Raw genomic sequence first — 24,930 nt, forward strand, 5'->3', positions numbered from 1 at the left:
CATTGCAGCTCGCTTCTAAGTCCAGGAGACCTGCCTTAAAGTGTTACTAAACCCACAACAGTAAAATCAGTCAGTATATGTAGTAAAGCATGCTTGTTATACTCACTGTGGAACCTAAGGGGTTAATCCTCTGCATTTTGTAAAAAGGCTGTGTGATCCTGTATGCACAAATCCTCCTCTTCTTCCACTGACTCCAAAACATGTCCGGATAAAGCAGAGTCTTTGGAGTCAGGCTGCACATGCTCAGTTTGGTATGTATTGCTAGAGAGGTTTTTTTTTTCTTGGGAGAGTGCATGTGATCAGCACAGGGCCAATCAGCACTGTCCAGACAGAGGATCAAAGGTCCTGGATCCTGGTAGGACAGCTCAGTGCAATATGAAAACTCCTCCTACAAGCTTTACCAGGAACTGATAGAAGCCGCAAGATTGCTATATATTGCTGATGAAAAAAGGTATTTAGCAGTTTATATTTACCAAAACAATTGCATTTTCATGTTCTATGTACTATGGGAGACCATATATAGTGAATGTAGACTCCTGGGTTTAGTAACACTTGTCACAATGTTGACTGTCACATGACCGCAGCTCCCAGTTTAGGCATTAGCGAGTGCAGTCCCACTTGTCCCCCACATGGGTGCCTAAGTCCTGCCCACATGGTTATAACTAAATGAATGTATAAAAACATTAAACTAGGACTTTATGCTAAGCAAACATAATAGTTTTCATATATCCTTGTGTAAAAGGAAGAGTGTTCAGATTACCACAGTAATTGGTCAGGTTATTAATTTTGTTTGATAACTGATACATTTCAGAATGCATCACCCAGTTGTAAATAGGAGTTGGAGTTGCTTTCTTACCACAAATGACGGTACTTTAGACTTGGTGGCTGGGACTTGAGAATCTTCAGCAAGACACGGGTTGGGTTCATTTCATGGTTTGGTGGCTGAGTCTCAGCCAGTTCAATAAGAGTGACACCAAGAGACCATACATCAGCCTTATAATCATATGGAGCATCTTTGCACGTCTCACAGGTCACAACCTCCGGTGCCATCCTGTAACCGTGAAAAGAGATAGTGCCATGTAAAGTAGGGCTCTGACATATGGGTTATAAACAGAACAATGCACTTTTCAAAGCAGTAAACCAATTATAAAAATTAGAGTGGATTATAATAGAAGTTTTCTTTTGTACTTTCAATGGTTTTTATTGGTTTTACAAGAGAGAAATCCAGCAACATGTACAGATGCAAAGAGCTGTGTCAAAACTGTAAAACATGAGTTGGCAATAAACAGAATGGTATACAAAGAATGGAAGGAGTATTATGATCATTGACATATCCAGATAATTGACAAAAGCAGCAGAAAGGTGTCACTGTACATGTCAATAGACAGTCAAAACCAAATTTCTTAATTGTACATCACGGGACACAGAGCCATAGTAATTACTATGTGGGTTATAGGCCACCTTCAGGTGATGGACACTGGCACACCCTAAGACAGGAAGTCCACTCCCTATATAACCCCTCCCACTACTGGGAGTATCTCAGTTTTTTCGCCAGTGTCTTAGATGTTGGTCACGAGTAAAGATGTGCTGTGCTGAGCTCCACTGGAATATCCCTTGCTGGGGCAGGCTATGCACCCGGATCCATTCAAAGTGTCTTTCCGGGCCTCGTGGCGGACGAAACGAGGTTTAGCCCATAACGCTTCTCTTTTTAGAGAGCTAGACCCCGGGATCCAGTGCTTTGTTTTTTTCAGCCATAAAGTTTCCTGTGCGGGGTGTTTTACAGGTCCAGGAGTGTGGATCCCCCGATAAAAAGGGGCCCCGGTTCCTGAGGGTTTTTAAATGGAGCCCACCGTGAGGGGTGAAGATTAGGTCTATTGGTTTTACCACAGAAATCCCTGTGGCGGGAAAGGCAAGTGAAGATTTCTAAGGAATTTTTAAGTTTCTTATGAATTGTCTCCTTTAAAAAGTAAATGTTGTCATGCCTAAAAGTCACCACTTGGGGCTGTATAGAGCACGTACCTTGTCATGCTTTCCTCAAAGATCACGCTGTGTCAGCAGAAACTGCAGATTCCCTCCGGCTAGCAGCACAGGCCTCCGGTAAGATTGGGGGGATTTTCTTCCAAAAAAACACCCCCACCTGGACAAGCTCTCCCCCTCTCTCTGGATAGGGGGAGGCCAGAACGATCTGCGATGCCGCTCCATTTCTCACCCCCCCTGCATGGTGGTTTGTCACACACAAGCCGATCCCGTCGGATTGGAGGCCTGCGCCCGCGCGGGAAAGACGCTCTTTTGAGAAGAGAGAGGGGCGCAATGTGACGGAGGGGGCAGGGCTTAGCGCGGCGTTGGCATGCGGCAATGTCCAGGGGGAGAGTATGTTTTAAAAGCTCCATTTTTGCTGGCTGCAGCTGTTGGAGGGACACAAGCAAAACGGGGCATGTAAGAGGTTTGGTGACATAAGCATTCCCTTGGCACATTTACTAGAAGCATCAGGCTGAGCGTTAATAGCAGCGGCAGTTGCTGGACTATTGCTCAAGCAGTGGATGCAATTTCTTCTGGTAGTAACTCTGCATTTGTGCATCGGGCTATGGTCAGAAGGGGAGGTAGAAACATCCCAAAAAAGGGCTCAAGAGGGACTCTTTCAAGCTCATAAAAGCCTAAACTCATCTCTACAATGGCATCCTCTCCTGAGAGATCTGAAGTGGCTGGTCAGAGTGGGCCATCAGGTGTTGCAACTGTTTCCAACACTGCAGCCCCTGTCTATGTTACTGAAGAGGTTTTTTCCTCAACTATATTAGGATAGGAGCAGAGGTTAGCGGCTTTAATCGCATCCCAGAGTGGGACTAAGCACGATAGGTCCCCTTCCGTTACCCAGGACCCTCAAACTGAGGAACCGGAGGTGGGAGATGATGAATTTTTCTCAGGGGACCGGGAAGAGGCTGATGACTCCTCTTCCGAGTGGTCAAATACGGAAGGATCAGGTTCACAATCTGAAAGATTGATGGTACAATATCTTACTGAATTGATCCGTTCCACATTTATGCTACCCTTAACTGAGTTGGTTGATAAACCTACTTCTTGTTTGGGTTCGCTAAAGCCACCCCAAGCTGTGCATGCTTTTCCTGTCTATTTTTATCCTCCTAAAAAGTTTTCATCACTTTATCCTATGGAGGAAAAGTTTAATAAAAACTGGGAGATACCAGCAATTGACACTGCTATATCCTCTGTGAATAAAAGTTTGACTTGTCCGGTAGACAATGCTCAAATGCTTAGGGATCCAACGGATAAAAAGTTGGAATTCCCATTAAAGAACACTTTTTCTCTGGCAGGCTCAGTGACTCAGCCTGTGCTGGCAGCAATTGGTGTATGTCAATACTTGAGAGACCAGTTTAAACAGGTGCTCAAGGTTATTCCTGATCAGCGGGCCTAAGATTTGGCCGAGCTACCAGGGGCATTATGTTTTTCAATAGACGCTACAAGAGATTCTATTCTCCAGGCCTCACGTCTTGGGCTGGTGCATATGCGTAAAATACTATGGTTGAAAAATTGGTCAGCCAAAGCGCCATGCTAAAAGCTCCTGGCTAGTTTTCCTTTTCGCGGTGAACGACTGTTTGGGGATAATAAATACATCCAAAGAATTTCTAATGGGAAAAGTACCCTTTTGCCAGTTAGGAAAAGGAGTAAGCATATTTTGTTTAATCGAGCCTCTTCTCCAGTGCCAGGAGCATCAGCCTCCAGGCAGTCACGACGGCCTCCACCGTCAAATTCAAGAGGTAAACCTCAGGGTCAACCCCAGGGACAAAAGAAGTCCTGGGGAAGGAAACCAACAAAATACTAAAGCCTCCTTATGAAGGGGCGCCCCCGCTTGCGCAAGTGGGGGGGAAGACTTCTGCAGTTCTCAAGGATCTGGTAGGAAGAGTGTCAAGACAAATGGGTGGCTTCCTCAATAACTCTAGGGTGCAAACTAGAGTTCCGAGAGTCCCCGTCTCCTCGTTTTCTCAAATCAAACATTCAGGGATCCAGAGAAAAAGAAGTCTCTCTTTCAAGCATTGGACCATCTTTTGTCTCAAAAGGTGATATCGGTGGTCCCCATGAAAGAGTAGGGATTGGGGTTTTATTCAAACCTCTTCACGGTACCAAAACCAAATGGAGATAACAGACCCATTCTAGATCTCAAAGATCTAAACCAGTTTTTGAGTATCTGCTCTTTTCGCATGGAGTCAATCCGATCAGTAGTCTCCATCCTACAAGGTGGAGAACTTCTGGTGTCAATCGACATCAAGGATGCATACCTCCATGTGCCTATTTTTCCTGCTCACCAGAAATATCTACGTTTCGAGATAGAAAATCTTAATTTTCAGTTTGTAGCTCTGCCTTTCAGATTAGCTACTGCACCTTGACGATTTACAAAGGTTCTGGCCTCTCCTCTAGCCAGATTAAGAGCTCAAGGTATAATGATTTTAGCTTACCTAGACGATCTGCTCTTGATAGACCAGTCGGTAGCCCGCTTAGACCAAAGTATGGTCACCACAGTCAACTACCTGGAATACCTAGGTTGGATACTCAACCTAGAGAAATCTTCCGTAACCACTTGCCTACCAGGCACTAACACCCCCTTCCTGCCCAAGCCATTTTTCAGCTTTCAGCACTGTCGCACTTTGACAATTGCGCAGTCATGCTACACTGTACCCAAACAATTTTTTTTATCATTTTCTTTACACAAATAGAGCTTTCTTTTGGTGGTATTTAATTACTGCTGGTTTTTTTTTTTTTTTTTACAAACTTTACTTTTTTTCTGTCAGTAAATTTTGTAACTAAGTAATTTTTCGCCTTCACTGATATGCGCTGATGAGGCACTGATGGGCACTGATAGGCTGAACTGGTGGGCATTAATGAGGTGGCACTTATGGGCACTGATGAGGCGACACTTATGGGCACTGATGAGGAGGCCCTAATATGCCACACTTATGGGAACTGATAGGTGGCACTGATATGTGGCACTGATGAGTATTGATAGGCGGCACTGATGGGCACTGTTAGGTGGCACTGGGCACTAATAGGCAGCACTGATAGGCGGCAGTGGCAGGCACTGATAGGCAGCACTGGTGGGCATGGATAGGCGGTACATATGGGCACTGATGGGCATTGATGATATGGCACTTATGGGGATGGAGGAGGCGACACTTATGGGCACTGATGAGGAGGCCCTAATATGCCACACTTATGGGCACTGATAGGTGGCACTGATATGTGGCACTGATGAGCACTCATAGGCGGCACTGATGGGCACTCTTAGGTGGCACTGGGCACTAATAGGCAGCACTGATAGGTGGCAGTGGCAGGCTTTGATAGGCGGCACTGGTGGGCACGGATAGGCGGCATGGATAGGCGGTACATATGGGCACTGATGGGCATTGATGGGTGGCACTGATGGGCGACACTGATGGGCACTGATGGGCAGCACTGATAGGCGGCACTGATTGCCAGCTCTGACTGGCATGGCTAATGGGCACTGATTGGTGGCACTTGTGGGCAGTGGTGGGCACTGATTGCTGCCACTGGTGGGCACCGTATTCTGGCATTGGTGGGCACTGTATTGTGATACTGTATTTCACCATTGTAATCAGGGCACTGATGATCAGTGCCCTGATTACATTCCTACATGTCCCCCTGTGAGGAGATGCCACTGATCGGCTCTCCTCGCCACACACTCTGTCAGTGTGAGGCGAGGAGAGCCGATTACCGGCATCTCCGTATTTACATGTGACCGGCTGTGATTGGACACAGCTGATCACATGGTTAAAGAGCCGCGGACGAGATCGGGGTCGCGTCACGTCCTAGCAACACTATATTCATCTATTCAATATTCCTATTGCACAGGTTCCTGGTATAATGGCACATAAAATGGTGGGTGCTGCAGTGATTACCAGTTGGGTCCTGGAAGCATCAAACATTGTTTGGTGTGTCCTAGCAACACGGCGCATCCGCCTCGCCACGTGCCCCCGTGGGCGTGCGAGAGCGGCCGTTCTGGTACCCCGTCATATGACGGCATCCCAGAACAAGAGCTGCACTGCTCCGCCATCATTTGATGGTGGGTGGGCAGCAAGCAGTTAAAACCATCAAGGAGATTGGAATACTTGGGTCCGATCATAGATACAGCCCAGAAGAGGGTATTCTTACCCCAGACGAAGATTAGTGTCATAAGGGGGCTGATTCGGGTAGTCAAGGCAAAGAAAAATCCTTCTATTCGACTTTGCATGAGGTTGTTGGGAAAGATGGTGGCTTCATTCGAGGCTGTTACTTATGCTTAGTTTTATTCGAGACTGCTGCAAAACAGTATCCTATCAGCTTGGAACAAGTAAGACCAAGCTCTAGATTTCCAAATGTGTTTGATAATCAAGAATCTGCAGAAGGGAAAATCCTTCCTACCAGTTACTTTGAAGGTGGTAACAACAGATGCCAGCCTTTCGGGTTGGGGAACAGTCCTGGAAGAGGCAACTGTCCAAGGAAAATGGTCCAGATCAGAAATCACCTTGCCCATCAATATTCTAGAGATTCGGGCAGCGCGCTTGGCCCTGAGGGCCTGGACGTTCAGGTTACAGAATTGTCCTGTCAGGATCCAATCCGACAATGCCACAGTAGTGGCCTATATCAATCACCAAGGGGGCTCAAGAAGTCGTGCGGCCCAGAGAGAGGTGAATCATATCCTAACTTGGGCAGAAAACAATGTACCTTGCCTATCGGCAGTCTTCTTTCTAGGAATAGAAAATTGGCAGGCAGACTACTTGAGTCGCCGGCAGTTTTTCTCGGGAGAATGGTCTCTTCACCCCAATATCTTCCTGACAATATGTCAAAGATGGGGGATTCCGGTCGTAGATCTGTTTGCGTCCAGGTTCAACAAAAAGATCGACAACTTTGTGTCAGGAACGAAAGATCCACTAGCTTGGAACAGATGCCTTGGTATTCCCATGGAATCAGTTTTCACTGATTTATGCATTCCCTCCTGTTCTGCTGCTTCCACGACTTCTTCACAGGATCAAGCAGGAAGGGAAGTCAGTGATTCTTGTGGCCCCAGCGTGGCCCAGGAGATCTTGGTATGCAGACATCATAAAGGTGGCGGTAAGGGACCCATGGACCCTACCACCATGTCCGGACCTTCCTCGCAAGGTCCGGTATTCCACCCTACCTTATAAACGCTAAATTTAATGGTTTGGCTATTGAGACCCACATTCTGAAGAAGCGCGGGCTGTCAGGTTCAATGGTATCCACCTTGGTTAATGCAAGGAAGCCGGCCTCCAGAATCATATAGAGTCTGGAAGGCATATGTCTCCTGGTGTGAATCCAGGTGTTGGAACCCCAGGAAGTATGTCATAGGTAGAATCCTTGACTTTCTGCAAATGGGGTTAGAAATGAAGCTGGCCTTGAGTACTGTCAAAGGCCAGGTCTCGGCCTTATCAGTATTATTTCAGTGACCACTTACTTCGCATTCTTTGGTTCATAGCTTTATTCAGGGGGTAACACGGCTTAATCCTCCGGTTAGGTCACCCCTGAACCCTTGGGACTTAAATGCTTCTGTCAGCATTACAGAAACAGCCTTTTAAGCTGATACGACATATTCCCTTGGTCCTCTTGACAAGGAAACTCATTTTTCTGGTAGCCATATCTTCTGCAAGAAGGATATCAGAGTTGACTGCACTTTCTTGTAAAACGCCATATTTAATTATTCACAAGGATAAGGTAGTATTGCGTCCTCATCCTAACTTTCTACCGAAGGTAGTGTCAAGTTTTCATTTAAACCAGGATATTGTTCTACCTTCATTTTTTCCAGAACCCGGTTCTACGGAAGAAAAGTCACTACATTCTCTTAATGTGGTGAGAGCAGTCAAAGTCTACTTGAAGGCGACTGCTCAGATTCAAAAAACGGATGTTTTGTTTGTATTGCCTGAAGGTCCTAAAAGAGGACAGGCAGCATTGAAATCTACTATTTCTAAATGGATTCGACAAGTAATTGTTCAAGCTTATGGTTTAAAGAGGAAGAGTCCACCTTTTCAAATCAAAGCGCACTCCACAAGGGCTGTTAGTTCTTCGTGGACAGTGCATCACAAAGCCTCAATGGCTCAAAGCTGCAAGGCCGCAACTTGGTCTTTTGTTCATACATTTACCAGATTCTATCAGGTGGATGTAAAAAGTCATGAGGATATCGACTTTGGGCGCAGTGTGATGCAGGCAGCAGTATAAGTCCTCTGATCTCATGGTGCCCTACTTTTGTTGTGTCTCCCTCCCTTCAGTTGGGATTGCGCTGGGACATCCCACATAGTAATTACTATGGCTCTGTGTCCCGTGATGTACGATTAAGAAAATAAGATTTTTATAACAGCTTACCTGTAAAATCCTTTTCTTTGAAGTACATCACGGGACACAGAGGTCCCTCCCCTCTTTCTGGTATACATCTGTATTGCTTTGCTACAAAAACTGAGGTACTCCCAGTAATGGGAGGGGTTATATAGCAAGTGGACTTCCTGTCTTAGGGTGTGTCAGTGTCCATCACCTGAAGCTGGCCTATAACCCACGTTAGTAATTACTATGGCTCTGTGTCCCGTGATGTACTTCAAAGAAAAGTATTTTACAGGTAAGCTGTTATAAAAATCCTATTGTCATTAGTGAAATGGGCGATCATAACTTGAGATTCTAGAGAAAAGAGAAATGTAGGAAAGGGAAAGAGGTGAATAGCTGAGGAGAAAAGAGGCAGCAGGAAAGAGTTTTTTTATGCAGATATTAATGGTTTTAGCTGGTGATACAATAAAACATTGCAATAACGGAGGCAATTATTATCTTGACATATACGGGTCTGATGACTATTGTGAAGGTACAATATGACTTTTTAGGTCCTAGTAAATAAACCAACCCCCTGAAAATTGGGCATTATACAGTCTGCAGGTGGTGAAAAACACATGGACATCCAGAAAGGAATAAAACCTACTTTAAATTTGTCACATGTTCTCATTTGCATAACATAACTTAAAAAAAGAAATCTTAAAAATTACTGATTATATTTTACTTGCTCTTTTCTGAAAACTCCAAAACTGTTTTCCTCTGTTGTTCAATGTTAAGGAGAGGGCTGGAGAGTTAATGTAAACCATAAGGCCCCTTTCACATGGGCTGTCCGATCAGTTCCGCCAGTCAGTTTTACAAGCGGACCCGCTCAAACCTTCCATTTACCCCTATGGAGCGGCAGATGTCAGTAGTGACATGTCCGCTGCTATCCGATCCGAACATATCCGCAAAATGGGAACACAGAAAAAATGTGTCACAAGACTGAATGCACAATGCCCCAGGTCAAAATGAGCAGTACAACTGAAAGGAGGTAGGTTCACTCAATTATATTGGTGCTTATCAGACTCTGATGTATTGGTAATATCATCAAGGTTTTCTAAGCCCCTGCCCAAAAACAAAACGAAGCAAGATCACAGTGTTTAAAGCAGAATTAAACAATCCAGATATCACCTTTAATTTTAAAGCCATATAGTCATTCTATGCTTATTACAATGTACGGTTAAAGAAACTCTGTACTGCACACATTAATTGTACTCACCAGTAAGGCGTTCCAATAAAAGAGCTCCGTCGCTGTAACACCTGGTTGTTCACCGCAGAGACACCAAAATCCGCTTATATAAAAAGGACATAAATCACTTCATTACACATATGCGTAACAATAAAAAAAAGCAGTAAGTAAAAATTAGCAGTCTTATGAGACACTATCTTTCCAATGGACATTATTGCCCTGAATTTTTTCTCTTTTATTTGTTGAACTGAATGAACTTGTGTCTTTTATCAACCAGACTAACTATGTAACTATTTCAATTAAGAGAATTCTAATTCTACACTTTTAGCATCTTGGACCAGTATTTAGAATGGCTCCCAAAAGTACAAGCACAGTAGCCTGCAGCACACTACAATGCTCATGCTTCAGTGAAATAATGATGCTAATCCAGTTTTTTGTCTGTTGCATTCACAACACACTCAAAATGTATCAAACTGTACCACCACAGAGAAGCATCAGGACTTCTAACATGCAGCAGGGGGATGAGGCAGATGTTTTGGAATGGGAAGAGATTTATGGAAGCGTACATTGTGAATCAAAGTCTATCTATCTCTACTAAAATAGTTTCCTGTATGAAGGCAAACAGTGAGGGCCCAATTATCCTTCTGCATTGTGGCAATGCATGTTAAAAATGTGTTACCACAACGCAGGGCAATGCCTCTGCTCTATGTGTGGTGCCATTCATTGTGAATGCACCCTAAACGCAGTGTACAGTAGAGCCTAATGCACAATACCATGTGTTGTGCCGCATTGTTAAAAAAAAAGCATCACACATTTTCATCTGCTGTGTTCTGTTGGCAGCCCATTCACTATGAATGGGCTACTCTAAGGCAATACACATTAGCGTGTGCTATAACACGCACTAATGATTGTGCATTAGCCTCTATGATTAAGCCCCACATGGGCAAAATGTATTTGAGAACTGAGCAGAAGCCAATTCTCACCATCTTTTTCTTCTTGAGCTTTACGGTCTGCTGATTCTGGGTGCTATTTTCTTGTAATGCCTGTGCGTTAACACACTGCAAAAAGATGCTTAAGTGTGAATGAGCCCTAAAGAATAATTTACTTACAGTTTTTTTTTTTTTTTACAGGGTGTTGAAGCACCATAGCCAAGAATTATGAACTTTAAAGTGTTCACCATGCATTAGGAAAAGTACTGATGCTTTAGGCTTTACCTCTCTTTCTGCCGTTAAATCTGAAGTCCAGGTATGGATTTTTGTGCATAGTTATGTAGCGGGTGCCTCGTGGCCAGTTCATTAGAGGCGCAAGGGTGCCACCTCCCTGCAGGGTGCTGGACTCATAATTTTCTATTAGTTTTTTTTTTTCAAGCACATGATTAGAGCCTAAGGCTCTAATTGGCTTGAAAAAGGTTGGGCTCTGGGCGCAGAGCACTGCGGGGGACCGTCACTGTGGAGGGTCTGAGTGTGGGGGTATCGTCAGTGCGGGGGGGACCTGGGGGGTTTGTTTTCGCCCCTCCCCACCCCAAAAAAACTTTAGCACCAGTCGCCACTACCCGTGGCCCCGCACTTCCCGCCGGCCGCTGCCGGGTTGACACAGGTACGGATCAGCTCTCAGAAGGGAGAGTGTGCCTGTCAGCAGCTGCGGAGGAATTTCCCCGTCCCTCTCCTCACTGAAAATTTCTGTGTGTGAGCAGTGCTCACACAAGCTGCCCACCTTGCTCCCTCCCCTGTTTTCTTATTGGCAGGGGGAGAGAGAGAGAGACACAATCAGGAGCAGAGCTACAAAGCTGCAGGAGCAGCAAAGGATTGTGGGACATGTGGTCCCTAACACAAACAGCCTCATAGCCTTCTATGGGAACAGAACACACAACCCAGCATGCTCTGGGGAAAAAGAAGTGAGAGAGACCCAGAGGCTGACTGGGAGTTGGGGCAGACGTCACGAGGCAAGGAGAAGACCAGACCCGGGGAGAGGTGTTGCGTGAAGCGTTCCAGTTGTGAGGTGGCCAGTCAGGCTACCTGAAGAGCTTGCTTGATCCAGGACATTTTGTTTGGGCCTCAATCGCAGGATTGGTGAGTGGGCACTTGCCTATTTTACAGAGATACAGAGACACTACATGCAGACAACGTTGACTGTGGTTACCTACATTAAAGAACACTGTGCGGTACTCATCCGCTGCCAGGCAGTAAAAGTGTTCTTTCTGCTCCAGGAGTTGCACAGTACACTTCACATCACTCCTACCAAGCAGGATTTGTAAGTGCACCAACTAAAGTGGCTAGCCGAAGATTCAAGGCTTTCTTCTTCCAAGGGACAGAAGTTATTGGTGCCATACGGGCACGCACACACATACCCGGGGCTCAGTATATGTAGTGCATGAGTGGGGTAGTCTGGCTTGGGAGTTACACTACTGACTACTGAACTAGGTGCAGTGTTTATGGTTTTGTGGGCTTGTGGTGTCAGAGGACAGAAGGGAGAGGTCTGACATAAGAGAAGGTCATTCCTCTGCTCGCCTCCTACCTGGACTCATAGAGCCCGATTCAAATAGAGGGGTGGTCAATCCATTACAAAGTCTGCTAATTTGTGATCTGTCGATTGTTAGATTGTTTGAGTTGTCCCCTGAAAGCAGTCAGAAGTTCTATTGCTTTTGATTCTCAGTCATTATTATACCGTTGACCTATTTGAGATATATTTGTCTACTGTTCAAATATATTGCTATTGTTTGTTACTATCTCAAAGAAATTTCACAGTAAAGACTATTTCTGTGTTTTACTCTAATGTGTGTCTTTCATTGGTAGGGTTTGTACTAACATTATTGCCAGGTGTGCCAGAGGGGCTGAGACTGTTTTTGGGGTTGAGAGGCAGAGTACAGAACCAAATATACTTAAGCGGCTCCTACGGGGGTAGCGTTACACGTGTGGGCTCGTCCGAAAACCTTTACTCTGCAATCAACTCCTCAAGACAGCACCCCTAAAGACACCAAGATGAGCCCTGCTGCCACAATGCAGTGGTGTGGAGAAGAAAACGACCAAGTGGAGCTGTGTATAGTGATTCATGTTCCTGGCAGTGACTGGACTTAGGATCAGGCCTGTCAAGCACTGGATGCCTTAGATCTAGATCAAAGAATGTATATTTTGGATGTGAAGACAGATCCTAGCTCCAATTGTACCTATGTCTTGACAGAGTGGAAGAAGAGAGTTCCTGACGTCATGTGAGGAGACAGCTTCCAACTGACCATGGATGTCAATGCTTTGCTAGTTCACTAGGGTGGATCAAATTCTAATCCAGAGGCCAAAACCTCAATGCATCCTCTGAAAGTTTCTCTCCCTTTCTAATAGCCAAGTTCCAGAAACTATTCAAAGTGCTCCTTAAGAAGCCAGCAATGCCGACCGATTACGGTTATCGCAAGCTACAGTTCTTCTCGGGGAAAGTTCCCACACCCTCAGGAGAGGATGATTTTGACACCTGGATTAATCAAGCTATCCAAGCGGTTGAAGAGTGGGAAGTGGTCGACATAGCAGAAAGGCAGAGAGTGGTTGAAACTCTGCGGGCCCCATCTTTGGCTGTAATTAGGATCCTGAAACGTGATTATTCCAGCTGTACTACTTCTGAGTGCTTGGGAGAACTCTGTGAGGTCTATGAAAGAACTGAAATGGTGCAGAGTTAATCTATCTCTTTAACCACACTTACCATATGGAGGATGAGAAGCTATCAGCCTATGTCATGCGGCTAGATCAGATTCTGCACCAAATCATAATAAAGGGTGGAATGGAAGCCAGAACTACAAGCAGAGCCCTCATGCTACAGATGCAAAGAGGAGCCCAGCCGCTGGATTATATTGTGCTACAACTTCTAGCCCGGGGTTTTAATGACCTCCTCACTTACTCTAAAATAATGAAGACCATTAGAGAAGAGGAGGCCATGCTGGGAAGCAAAAAGAAGGGCCAAAAGTTGGAATCTGTTGTCGGGGTCAGGGTCGCCAGTACAGTCAACGGTGACCCAGAGATCAAGCTTCTGAAGACCCAGATGTCCCAGCTAATAGAGATGATGACCAGGTCATCAAAACAAGTCGCCAAAGTGGACACAGCCACCACTCCCAGGCTGTGCAAAGAAGCAGAGCAGTTGGATAATAAGTCCGAAATAGCTGCCTTGAAGATACAGATCTCTCAGATGATGGAAATGATGAACCTGCTGGCAGCAAAGCTCATTGAGTTGTCCGACGAGGGTGTTACAGGGCCTAATGTTCCTCCGGCCTTATCTGCTGTGCCTGGCAAGAGGCCAACAAATCAAGACATCTGCCTAAATTGTGGAGGTGTAGGTCATTACAAGTGAGAATGCCCAAGTCCGTGGAAGAGGGCTGGGGGGACTCCAGAGGAGAAATGAAGGGTATCATAGGAGATCCCCCTGCCAGGTGTCAAGCCATCTCTGTTACTTCACCAGGATGTGACACGAGGATGGAGAGAAGGCCTGGGCCTTTGAGAAGAACCTTTCCTGATACTGTAAGGGAACAATGGAGGACATCTGCAGTTGTATCAACTTATGCTATTTCAGTGAAAAATGTTTACCAACCTTTAAAATGTCACCAGAAACAGTATTTTAAGCACTGTGAGAGGCAAGAGGTGCGACCTCAGTCAGCAAAACCATCACTTCAAATGCTTCTACCAAACTTCCTGCCAAGTTGGTAGGCCCATTGCCGGTAGTACCTGAATTAGTTGAAGGAATCTACACAAGGGCCATTCTTGACTCAGGTGTTTAGGTTACTCTGCTGGCTAGAGACTTCTGTAAAAAGTATCTGTCATACATACACCTGCAGAAGTTGAAAGACATAGAGATCCAGGGTATTCAAATGGAGGATTACCCTTGTGAAGATTATCTGCAGATCAAGTTATCATGTGATCCCTTGAGGGTTGGACAGCCTCAGAACTTTGACACACTGGCCATTGTGTGTCCTCGGTTACCAGGGTCCACAGGGAGTTTGTTAATCATAGGGACCAACACAGATCTTGTGAAATGGCTGTTAGCCCTTGTTGTTCCTAGATGTGATGCCTTACCCTCCTTGCCAGCAGGAGGGCCAGAAGTCTCTCACTGTTCCACAGTGGAGGAAGAAGAAGGACCTGCAGTAGGAGAGGAAGAAGCTGATCTGCAGGGGGCAGAAATTGTCAAGCAGGAAGAAGGGGCTAGTGAGCTTAACATGCCTGAACAAGGGGAACAGAGAGAGTGAAGAGGTATTCGCTCTCCCAAGAGATCGACCTGTGATGTGTTAGGGTTAGGTGAGAGCTCTGAAGATGTTATTCTCACCTCTCAAGGGACTCTTAGCATGTCTGACCTTTTCACTGCAGATTTGGTGAAGGGCGATCCTGACTCACCCCCTGGCACAACTGGCAGGGCCACCCCAATAAAGGTGGTCTGTGAACAGGACAACCCCTCATCATATGATAATAGGTGGGAGGTTTCTCTGTCAGCTTTGTGCTATGGAATGAGCTGTTTGAGTCTGAGCTCTAGTTCCTGTAAATGTTAACTGTTTGCTTTGTTGCTTGTATGCCCCGCAGCCCCACACTTCCTGCCAGCCACCGCCACCGGGTTGACACAGGCACGGATCAGCTCTCAGAAGGGGGAGTGTGCCTGGCAGCAGCTGCGGGGGGAATTCCCCCCTCCCTCTCCTCACTCAAGATTTCTATGTGTGAGCAGTCCTCACACAAGCCGCCCGCCTTGCTCCCTCCCCTGTTTTCTTATTGTCAGAGGGGGAGAGAGAGAGAGAGAGAGAGAGAGAGAGAGAGAGAGAGAGAGAGAGAGAGAGAGAGAGAGAGAGAGAGAGAGAGAGAGAGAGAGAGAGAGAGAGAGAGAGAGAGAGAATCAGGAGCAATGCTACAATGCTGCAGTAGCAGCAAAGAAATGTGGGACATGTAGTCCCCAACACAAACGGCCCCATAGCCTTCTATGAGAACAGAACTGCACACCCCAGTATGCTCTGGGGAAAAAGAAGAGAGAGAGACCCAGAGGCTGACTGGGAGTTGGGAAAGATGTCATGGGGCAAGGAGAAGATCGGACCCGGGAGAGGTGTTGCGTGAAGTGTTCCAGTTGTGAGGTGGCCAGTCGGGCTACCTGAAGAGTCTGCTTGATCCAGGACATTTCGCCTGGGCCTCAATCGCAGGATTGGTGAGTGGGCACTTTCCCATTTTACAGAGATATAGAGACACTGCATGCAGACAACGTTGCCTGTGGTAACCTACATTAAAGAACACTGTGCTGCACTCATCCACTGCCAGGCAGTAAAAGTGTCCTTTCTGCTCCAGGAGTCGCACAGTACACTTCGCATCACTCCTACCAAACATGGATTTCTAAGTGCACCAACTAAAGTGGCTAGCCGAAGATTCGAGGCTTTCTTCTTCCAAGGGACTGAAGTTATTGGCGCCATACGGGCACGCACACACATACCCGTGGCTCAGTATATATAGTTCATGAGCAGGGTAGTCTGGCTTGGGAGTTACTCTATTGACCACTGAACTAGGTGCAGTGTTTATGGTTTTGTGGGCCTGTGGTGTCAGGGAACAGAAGGAAAAGGTCTGACATAAGAAAGGATCATTCTTCTGCTTTCCTCCTGCCTGGACTCATAGAGCCCAATTCAAATAGAGGGGTGGTCAGTCCATTACAGTGTCTGCTATTTTGTGATTTGTGAATTTTTAGAGTTTTTGCCTCTGCTCTCAGGGGTTATGCATCTTGGAGGAGTCCCCTGAAAACAGCCAGATAGTACCATAGAGTTCTATTGCTTTTGATTCACAGTCATTATTATACTGCTTACCTATTTGAGATATATTTGTCTACTGTTCAGCTATATTGCTATTTCTGTGTTTTACTTTAACATGTGTCTTTCATTGGTGGTGTTTACACTAACATTATTGGCAGGTGTACCAGAGGGGCGGAGACTCTTCTTGGGTTTAAGAGGCAAAGTACAGAACCAAATATACTTAAGCGGCTCCTGCAGAGGTAGTGCTACAGATACAATGGTGCAGCTTGTACCAATGTAAGTATGCATATGCCATACATGTGGGACCACTGTTAAAACAGAAAATCACTGTAGTAGTCACTGCTACTACAGTTATCACCACTGACTTCTGGGTCCCCTGCTGAGTGGCTTCCCTGCTGCTTAGTAACCACAGGGGGGCTCTTGTGTGGCACAAACACTGTTCACAGAACGCCTTCCATTATTGCCTTATGAATGCAAAGTGTTCCCTGATTAGATAGATAAAGTAGAGATCATGACATCATCTCCCTGCTTCTCCACCTTTGCAGTCTCAGTGAATGCAAAGTGTTCTATGATTGGACTGGTGAGTGTCAAAAGAGAATGCCCCCAAAAATCTCTCTAGCTGCTTCACATATATTATTGGTACTGGTACTACCGATGTATTGAATTGTATTATAACTGTACTGTCTGCCCTCATGTTGTAAAGCGCTGAGCAAACTGTTGGCACTATATAAATACTGTATAATAATAATAATAATAATAATAATAATAATAAGACTTAATGGTAGATATCCAATAGAATCTCTACATATGTATGTTATCTTATATATACACAGCAATAACAAATTTATTGATGCTTTTTTTTTTATATCGAGTGGTAAATTTAGTTATAGAAAGATAGTTCCTCTTTTCTAGGTACCACTCAACACCTGCTGTTACTGTTTACACCAGCAAGACTGCACAAAAAATGATTCTCCTATCATAAAAGACAAAACTGACATGCTTATGCCGATAGATACACTTCCGATCCTTTATTGGCAAAGACAAACCTTACGAAAACTTTTGCTAAACTCAAAGCTTCACTTAAAGTGTATCTAAACCAGTGTATTTTAGCCAGTGCATCCCATTGGGAAATAAATTTAAAAGAGCGAGCAAAAGTCCTGGATGGCTTAACTCCAATTTAAAAATGCATATAAAAGCAAAGGAGAAGGCCTTCAAAAAATACAAAGGCTGAGGGATCATCATCAGCATTCAGACTTTACAAAGAATGCAACAAGAAATGTAAGGGTGCAATTAGGGCGGCGAAGATAGAACACGAAAGACACATAGCGGAGGAGAGCAAAAAAATTCCCAAGAAATTCTTTAAGTACATAAACAGTAAAAAAGGGAGGACAGACCATATTGGCCCCATAAAGAATGAGGAAAGAAATCTGGTTACAAAGGATGGGGAGATGGCGAAGGTATTGAATTTATTCTTCTCCTTAGTCTTCACAAGGGAATAGGGGGGCTTCAGTAACCCAAACTGCAGTGTTTATCCTCATGACACATCACAGGAAGCTCCCCCATGACTAACAGAAGAATGGAATTAGAAATAGACTTGGAAAACCTAACATTAAAAGGTCACTGGGACCAGGTGGCTTGCACCCGAGGGTCCTTAGGGAATTCAGTCAAATAATTGCCAGACCATTGTGCCTAATTTTTACTGACAGTCTGCTGACTGGAATGGCACCAGCTGATTGGAGAAGCCAATGTAGCACCAATATTTAAAAAAGGGCCGAAATACATTCCTGGAAATTACGGACCAGTTAGCCTAACATCAATAGTATGCAAGCTCTTGGAGGGGGTGGTAAGGGACTATATACAAGATTTTAATAATTAAAACATTATCATTAGCAGTTATCAGCAAGGATTCATCAAGAATCGTTCTTGCCAAACCAATCTATTAACCTTCTATGAGGAGGTGAGCTGCCATCTAGATAAAGGAAGGCCCGTAGACGTGGTGTATCTGAATTTTGCAAAAGCATTTGACACAGTTCTCCATAACGTTGCCACCCAAGCAGGAATTTTTTTTTAAGGTTTATTCGCCGTACACATAGCAATCACAGTCTTTGCCATAGATAAAGAGATACATTCCATATTTTACAGAGCTTATGAAAACACTTTATACAGTCAATTCTCCAGAATGTTTTAGCAGTATATCAAGATGTGTAGGAGTACAGCAACTCACAGCCAGTTTAATGCCGCGTACACACGATCGGACATTCCGACAACAAAATCCTGGATTTTCTTTCCGACGGATGTTGGCTCTAACTTGTCTTGCATAAACACGGTCACACAAATGTTGTCGGAAATTCCGAACGTCAAGAACGCGGTGACGTACAACACGTACGACGAGCCGTGAAAAATGAAGTTCAATAGCCAGTGCGGTTCTTCTGCTCGATTCCGAGCATGCGTGGAATTTTGTGCGTCGGAATTGTGTACACACGATCGGAATTTCCGACAACGGATTTTGTTGTCGGAAAATTTGAGAACCAGCTCTCAAATTTTTGTTGTTGGAAATTCCAACAAAAAATGTCCGATGGAGCCTACACGCGTTTGGAATTTCCGACAACAAGCTCCCATCGAACATTTGTTGTCGGAATGTCCGATCGTGTGTACGCAGCATAAGTCTAGCCATCTAAATACACTGAATTCTGTATTGTTCATAGTTGTATGGCATCTGTATATGTATAACATACAATACAAGAAAGGTAATAAACTAAACCTATCAAAAAAACAAAACAAAACAAAATGTGGATTGCATCAAATTTCTTGCAAATCCAGTTTTTTCCCCCTCTACCTAAGGGTCAACTGCCGAAAATGTGTTCACATCCACTACACAGGGCTCAATTGTTTTCCAGGGTATCTTGAAAATCTACCCATCTAAACCATATTTTTTTAATTTTTTTGAGACAACCACAAGCTTCATAGGTCACTATATATAAAGGGAGGTCTGAATCAATCAGTTTATTCAAAGCCTCAATATCAACCCGGTCAGAGTAGATCCACTGGATCGCTATCACCTTCTTTGTGTAGGAGTATTGTATATGTAGAATTAGTTTTGTGGCAGCATCCAATTCCTCATCTACTATTTCACCCAAGAAGTATCTCTCACTTTGTCACAATACCAAACCATGTGTATAAATTAACCTTCTGCATTATTGCACATATGGCATAAGGAATTATTTCTCTTCCCCTTTTTGAACAAACATAGTGGTGTAAAGTATGTTTGGTGGTGATATCTCATTTGAATCATTTTAACTTTAGATGAGATAACAGTGGCTAAATAAGTATTGAGGACTTCCGTTCATAACTCTTGCGATAAACTCGACAACGAACCCACTCATCATTGCCTTGCATGTGTACTTCTATTCCCTCCAGTAACCAAGGTATTAAGATACCAACTTAGAATGATCAAGGGATAACAACAATTGTTCTAACCGAGTCGTTTGAAGGGGCACCTCCCCTCCCCCAAACTGAGCATTTGCCAGTTGTCTCATTTGAAAGTACTGAAAGGACCAGGGAGCTGATACCCCTTTTTCTAACTGTATATCTCGGAAGAAAACAAAAGTGTCATCTTTGTACAGTTGGTGAGCGTATTTACCATTATACTGTGCTCACCGATGACCCCCTTCCACTTTGTAAAACTCTTGCAATAGTGGGTTGAAGCATAGAGGAGCATTAGGTGACCTGGACAAAGGAGCATCCTCCACTACCTTGAGGACAGAACAAAGATTTTCCAAGAAAGTGGCAAAAATTCCCACCCCTCAGATCTAGGCACTGAATGTCTATATAATGAATCCAGTAGGGCTTCATAGGAGGATGCCACCACTGCCTCAGTTGCTATCACCATGTTGCTCAAGAGGGGGGGGCATTGTATGTATACCAACTGCACAGCCAGATAACATATGGGTAAGTCTGGAACTGCCAAGCCTCCCCCTGTGTTGGGCAGTTTTAGGGTCTTCAACAAGATCCTTGTGGGGGAGGACCCCCACAAGAATGAGGTAAGTATTGAGTCAAATAATTCATTTTTACTCTGGACTTTAAACATGTTGACTTTTGTTCATCTCCATTACATAGGTGTAATGGGATTACTAGAAAGATAACACTGTTTTCCAGTTTATCTCACAGGAAGCAACAAGGACACCACATTTCTGGCAAGATCAACAGATATTTTCTTTATTTGCTGTAAACATGATCTTAGCCTGAAAATTAAAATCTAGTGCATCCACCACATCCAAGGACTGGTAATCTGTAATATTTAAAATTTTTGTTGTTGGTTTTAGCTATCAATACATTAGTCAGCTCATTAAAATTATTCCTATCACAATAAAACAATCTCTCTTTTTAGCTTCCAATATCTTATAAGTTGTGCTACCACAATTGACCTAAGCAATGCTCTTCTCAGGATGAATCTGAAGCTGGCCATACATGGATGAAAATTCGACTAGTTCAGCAGGAACTGGACAAATTTAAATCCATGTTAGGACCTTTCCTCTTCATGGGAAGTCGATTACTCAGTTGACTTTTCATAAACCTGCTTGTTGGAAAACTTTAGTTCAATCAGCACTGCAGCCAATAGGCTACAGCACTGATCAGTGGATTCTGACAGCGGAGGACTCCTGCTGACTCCTTGGTCAGAATACAATGACACAGCGGGGAGGATCCCTGCATCATCCTTAAATGTGTGGATGGGGTTCAGTTTTTTCCATTCAGCCTGCTGGGTGATTTAAAAAAACTGAACCATGTATAGCCAGCTTAACATATATAGTGCTTATATTGGTGCTTTGGATAGGTGGCCATGCTTATGTAAAGTGGGCATTACTTATCTTAAAGGTCACCTGACTGGAGTCCAAAGCATGAACTTTGTATATTAACAACTACCCAGTTTGGCATATTGAGCAGACTGCCCTGTTTTTATGATTCCATCCAATTATGTTTGAACCAGGATGCAATATAGAGAACTAGCTATAACTGTCTCTAATTTCCAGGAACAATCTCAGTTTGTAGAGTGTTGTCCTTGGCCTTTTGCTCTATTTTTAACCACTGATTAATCTCTCATAGTAAAATTATACTTTTTCAATATACCTCAGTTTTTACTATGGAATGTAATATTTAAAGAAGAGTGACTGAAACTAAATAGAATGTTTCTATTTGTACTTGCTAAATATGAGATGATGAGATTATGCTGCTTTATGGAAGAAACTAGTATAAGTAAGTCTCCATGCACATTACCATTTTTTTAAGCTCCTAGAAGCAGTTATTAGCATTTTTATTTCTGCTCCTAGAAGATAGTGTTATCCCATGTGCCCATGCACACTTGATTAGGCTATTAGCATTTTTTGAGCTTCAGTGTCTAGGAGCAGAAACTAAATTGTTTTTGTAGAGTTTCTTGGAGGGTTTTTCCGAGCAGAAAAAAAACGCTGAATGCTCCTAAATGCTCCTAAAATGCTCCTAACAGCTTTTTATTTATTTATTTATTTTTCTTCATGTACTGCAAAAACGCTAGAAAAATGCTAATGCTCCTAAAAGCTACTAAAATGCTAATAGAAGATGGCACAAAAGCGCCATCAGCATTTTTCATCCAGCTTTTTTTAAAGCATTTTTATTAGGCTTTATATACACGGGACGTTTTAAAACCTCCCCTGAACGATTTAATTTGACAGATGGTAAACCACATTTAAAAACGTCTGTTTTGCCGCGATTTTTTTTTTTCAAATATTTAAAAATGTATCTTCATTAAAAACGCCTGTAAACGAAACATGGCTAAACACGAGTTACCAGGTTTTCACGCGTTTACAAGCTGTTACAGGCATTTCAAATGCCTCTAAACATCTGTCCATGATGTACAATGCAAAATAATGGTACCCATGTACAGCTGTAAAAGGCAGCACATTTATGTGCTGTACAGGAAAACGTGCAATTTTGCACGTGTTACCTCACTGCACCTGGTATGAACAAGCCCTAAAATGTATTCTGTGAGGCATTCCCCCTTCTAGCACAAATCCCCCCTCTTTGCACCCCCAACCCCCCGTTTTAGCAAAAATCTCCAACTCAACTCCCCTCCTAGCACAAACCAAAATCCTCCTCCTAGCATAAATCACTTTACCTAGCAAACCACCCCTGCTCCCAAATCCCCAATCCTAGCACAAACCCAGCTACACCCCCAATCCCCTCTCCCAGCACAACCCTCTTAAATACCCCCTTCTAGCTCAAATCCCCCACAAAACCCCCCTCTTACAACAAACCCCCCTGTTACCAAATCTCCACTCCTAGCAGAAACCTGTTCCAACCCCCCCCCCATTCCCTCTCCCAGCACAATCTTCTCAAATGCCCCCCCCAATCCCCCCTCTCAGCACAACCACACCTCCAAATCCCCCCTCCTAGCACAAATGTGGGCTGTGGGAGCGCTACTCGTGCACTGCAAGGAGAGAGCAAGCACAGCCCACATGGCTCTCTCCTCCCTGCAAGTATGTGTACTATCGCTGGCTTAACAGAAAGCTGTAGTGCCACCCAACGTCCTTAACAACCGATGATGTCATTGGTTTGTAGGAAGTGGGCGTCCATGTACTCTAAGTCTACAAATCCCAGGGACCCTTGCAGTGGCCTGAAGGTTGCTGGGAGGGATGATAAAAGGAGCTTAGAAGCCCACGCACGCTCTCTTCCTCCTGGGCTTGACGCAAGACAGACCTCTCTGTGTGACAGAGAGGTCGCAGCCTACCACGCGGGAAATGCTACTTCCACCACAAGGCCTGAGAGGCCTAGTCTTGCTACCCGCTGTTGGACATCCTGTTACTAGCATCATTTACAGCGCCTACCCATCGGTGCAGACGTGTGGAGAAAGGCACTACAGAAAGCCGAGACAGAGGATCCATTGCCGGAGCGTCATCATTTGTGTTCCTGTCCAGAAGACTGCGGATCAATTTGGGTTGTTGGTAAGAGAGCAAGCTGCTCAATCTTTATTTATTCACTACCACCATTACAGAACACATCCCCACCCAGGAACACTTTACTGCATTGCTGGAACACTGCACAGATGCCTTAGGCCTTCACTACTTGGAATCCATCGTTTCATCTGCAACCAAACGGATTACAGTTAACGAGCTCCAACTAGTTAGAGAAGAATAACAGACCTGCCACGTGGAACTCTGCTGCCATTACTCATAGGAAGTATATATATATATATATATATATATATATATATATATATATATATATATATATATATATATATATATATATATATATATATATATTTATTACACACACACAGTATATACATAACACCAGCGGGAGATTAGCTCTCTCATTTTAAATAGCATAGGCTGTCTAGATTACTTCTATCTCAGTATGGCCACATGTGTAGTTAACTGAAACATCCACTAGGAGGTGACTTAGGATCTGAATATAGTGTATCCTTGTGTATATAGCATTATTCATTGTTTAAACATTGTTGTGTGTTCGGGAGAAGTCTGTTTGCTGAGTTGCCGCTGTTATCACAGCTCAGTGGATTTACTCCTTTCTTTGTGAAATAACTTTTCCTATTTGGTTCAAGTAAAACATTTTAGAACTTTATACTACAGAGTTGCTTGATTATTGCTTTATAGTAATACCAGGATGTCTGAACCCAGAGTGTCAGTGTCATGTACCAGATAAGACCAGAACTGTGTGGACTGCAACAGAGGAAACCCAGATGTGTATAAGTGAAAATATAAATGATTTATTAAAGATAAATGAATAAATATAAAACACAACCACCTCCAATATCACTCAGTGCACAACATCCAATACCAAACAGAACCCCACAAATAATAATAATAACAGAACAAATATATACAAGTAAGGGAAATACCAAGATCATAAACAGAGCCAGGCCAGGGTCATCAACGGGAGGTCAGTAGCTGGGGAAGGGAAACAAACAGGACAAGAGAGGATGGATGGATCGCGGGACGGACGGGTCAGATACAAGGCTCAGGGTCCAGAGCAAGGAAACAGACAGGGAACAGGAACAACAGGCTCCAGGAATCAGGTCTCAGGTACAGAAATCGGGTTTCAGGAATCAGGTAAACAGGATGCAGGCTGCAGGTTAGGGCTCAAGGACAAAACCAAGGCGAGATGTGTGTGCACTTGCCGGGTATTTATACTGCAGCTGCTAATTAAAGTCAGGTGACACCTGTCTGCAGAGGGGAATACCTGCTCCATACTGCCAGGATTCCTCCACTGGTGGGCGCCAGTACTGCGGCCCAAAGGTGAAAAAATACCAGCAGGGACAAACTCTTCTGACAGCTCCAAACTGCCAGGAGACACCTGCTGGTGGACCTCAGTACTGCACGCCAAATGATCGATATTACCAGCGGAGGGGACCTTTCCTGACAGTCAGGTGGGTTGGAAGATTCACTTGGTCATGGCCATGCAGATGAGCAGGTAATTCTCAGCAGTCCCCAAGGGGGCCGTGCTACACAAGAGATGGTCAGAGACTGCAGACATGATTCAGGAGATGGTCAGAGACTGCATACAGGATACAAGACATGGTCAGAGTGTGGAGGGTATGACAATGGGCAGTATGTACAGGAGAGGAGTTTGGGGGTATGTACAG

At 44.3% G+C, this 24,930-nt stretch overlaps 1 protein-coding gene across 1 annotated transcript in view; it reads right to left on the reverse strand.

The window, feature by feature from the left end:
- The window catches only part of LOC141133007 (uncharacterized), a 164,646-nt gene that overhangs the window by 48,047 nt on the left and 91,669 nt on the right, over positions 1–24,930 (reverse strand). Inside the window, exons 5-6 of the mRNA XM_073622063.1 lie at positions 9,590–9,662; positions 857–1,051 (exon numbers count right to left, since the gene is read on the reverse strand). Coding sequence (XP_073478164.1) covers positions 857–1,051; positions 9,590–9,662 — 268 coding nt within the window. The remainder of the gene's footprint in view (positions 1–856; positions 1,052–9,589; positions 9,663–24,930) is intronic.

This window comes from Aquarana catesbeiana, linkage group LG03 (genome assembly GCF_042186555.1).
Source record: "Aquarana catesbeiana isolate 2022-GZ linkage group LG03, ASM4218655v1, whole genome shotgun sequence".
Taxonomy (NCBI): domain Eukaryota; kingdom Metazoa; phylum Chordata; class Amphibia; order Anura; family Ranidae; genus Aquarana; species Aquarana catesbeiana.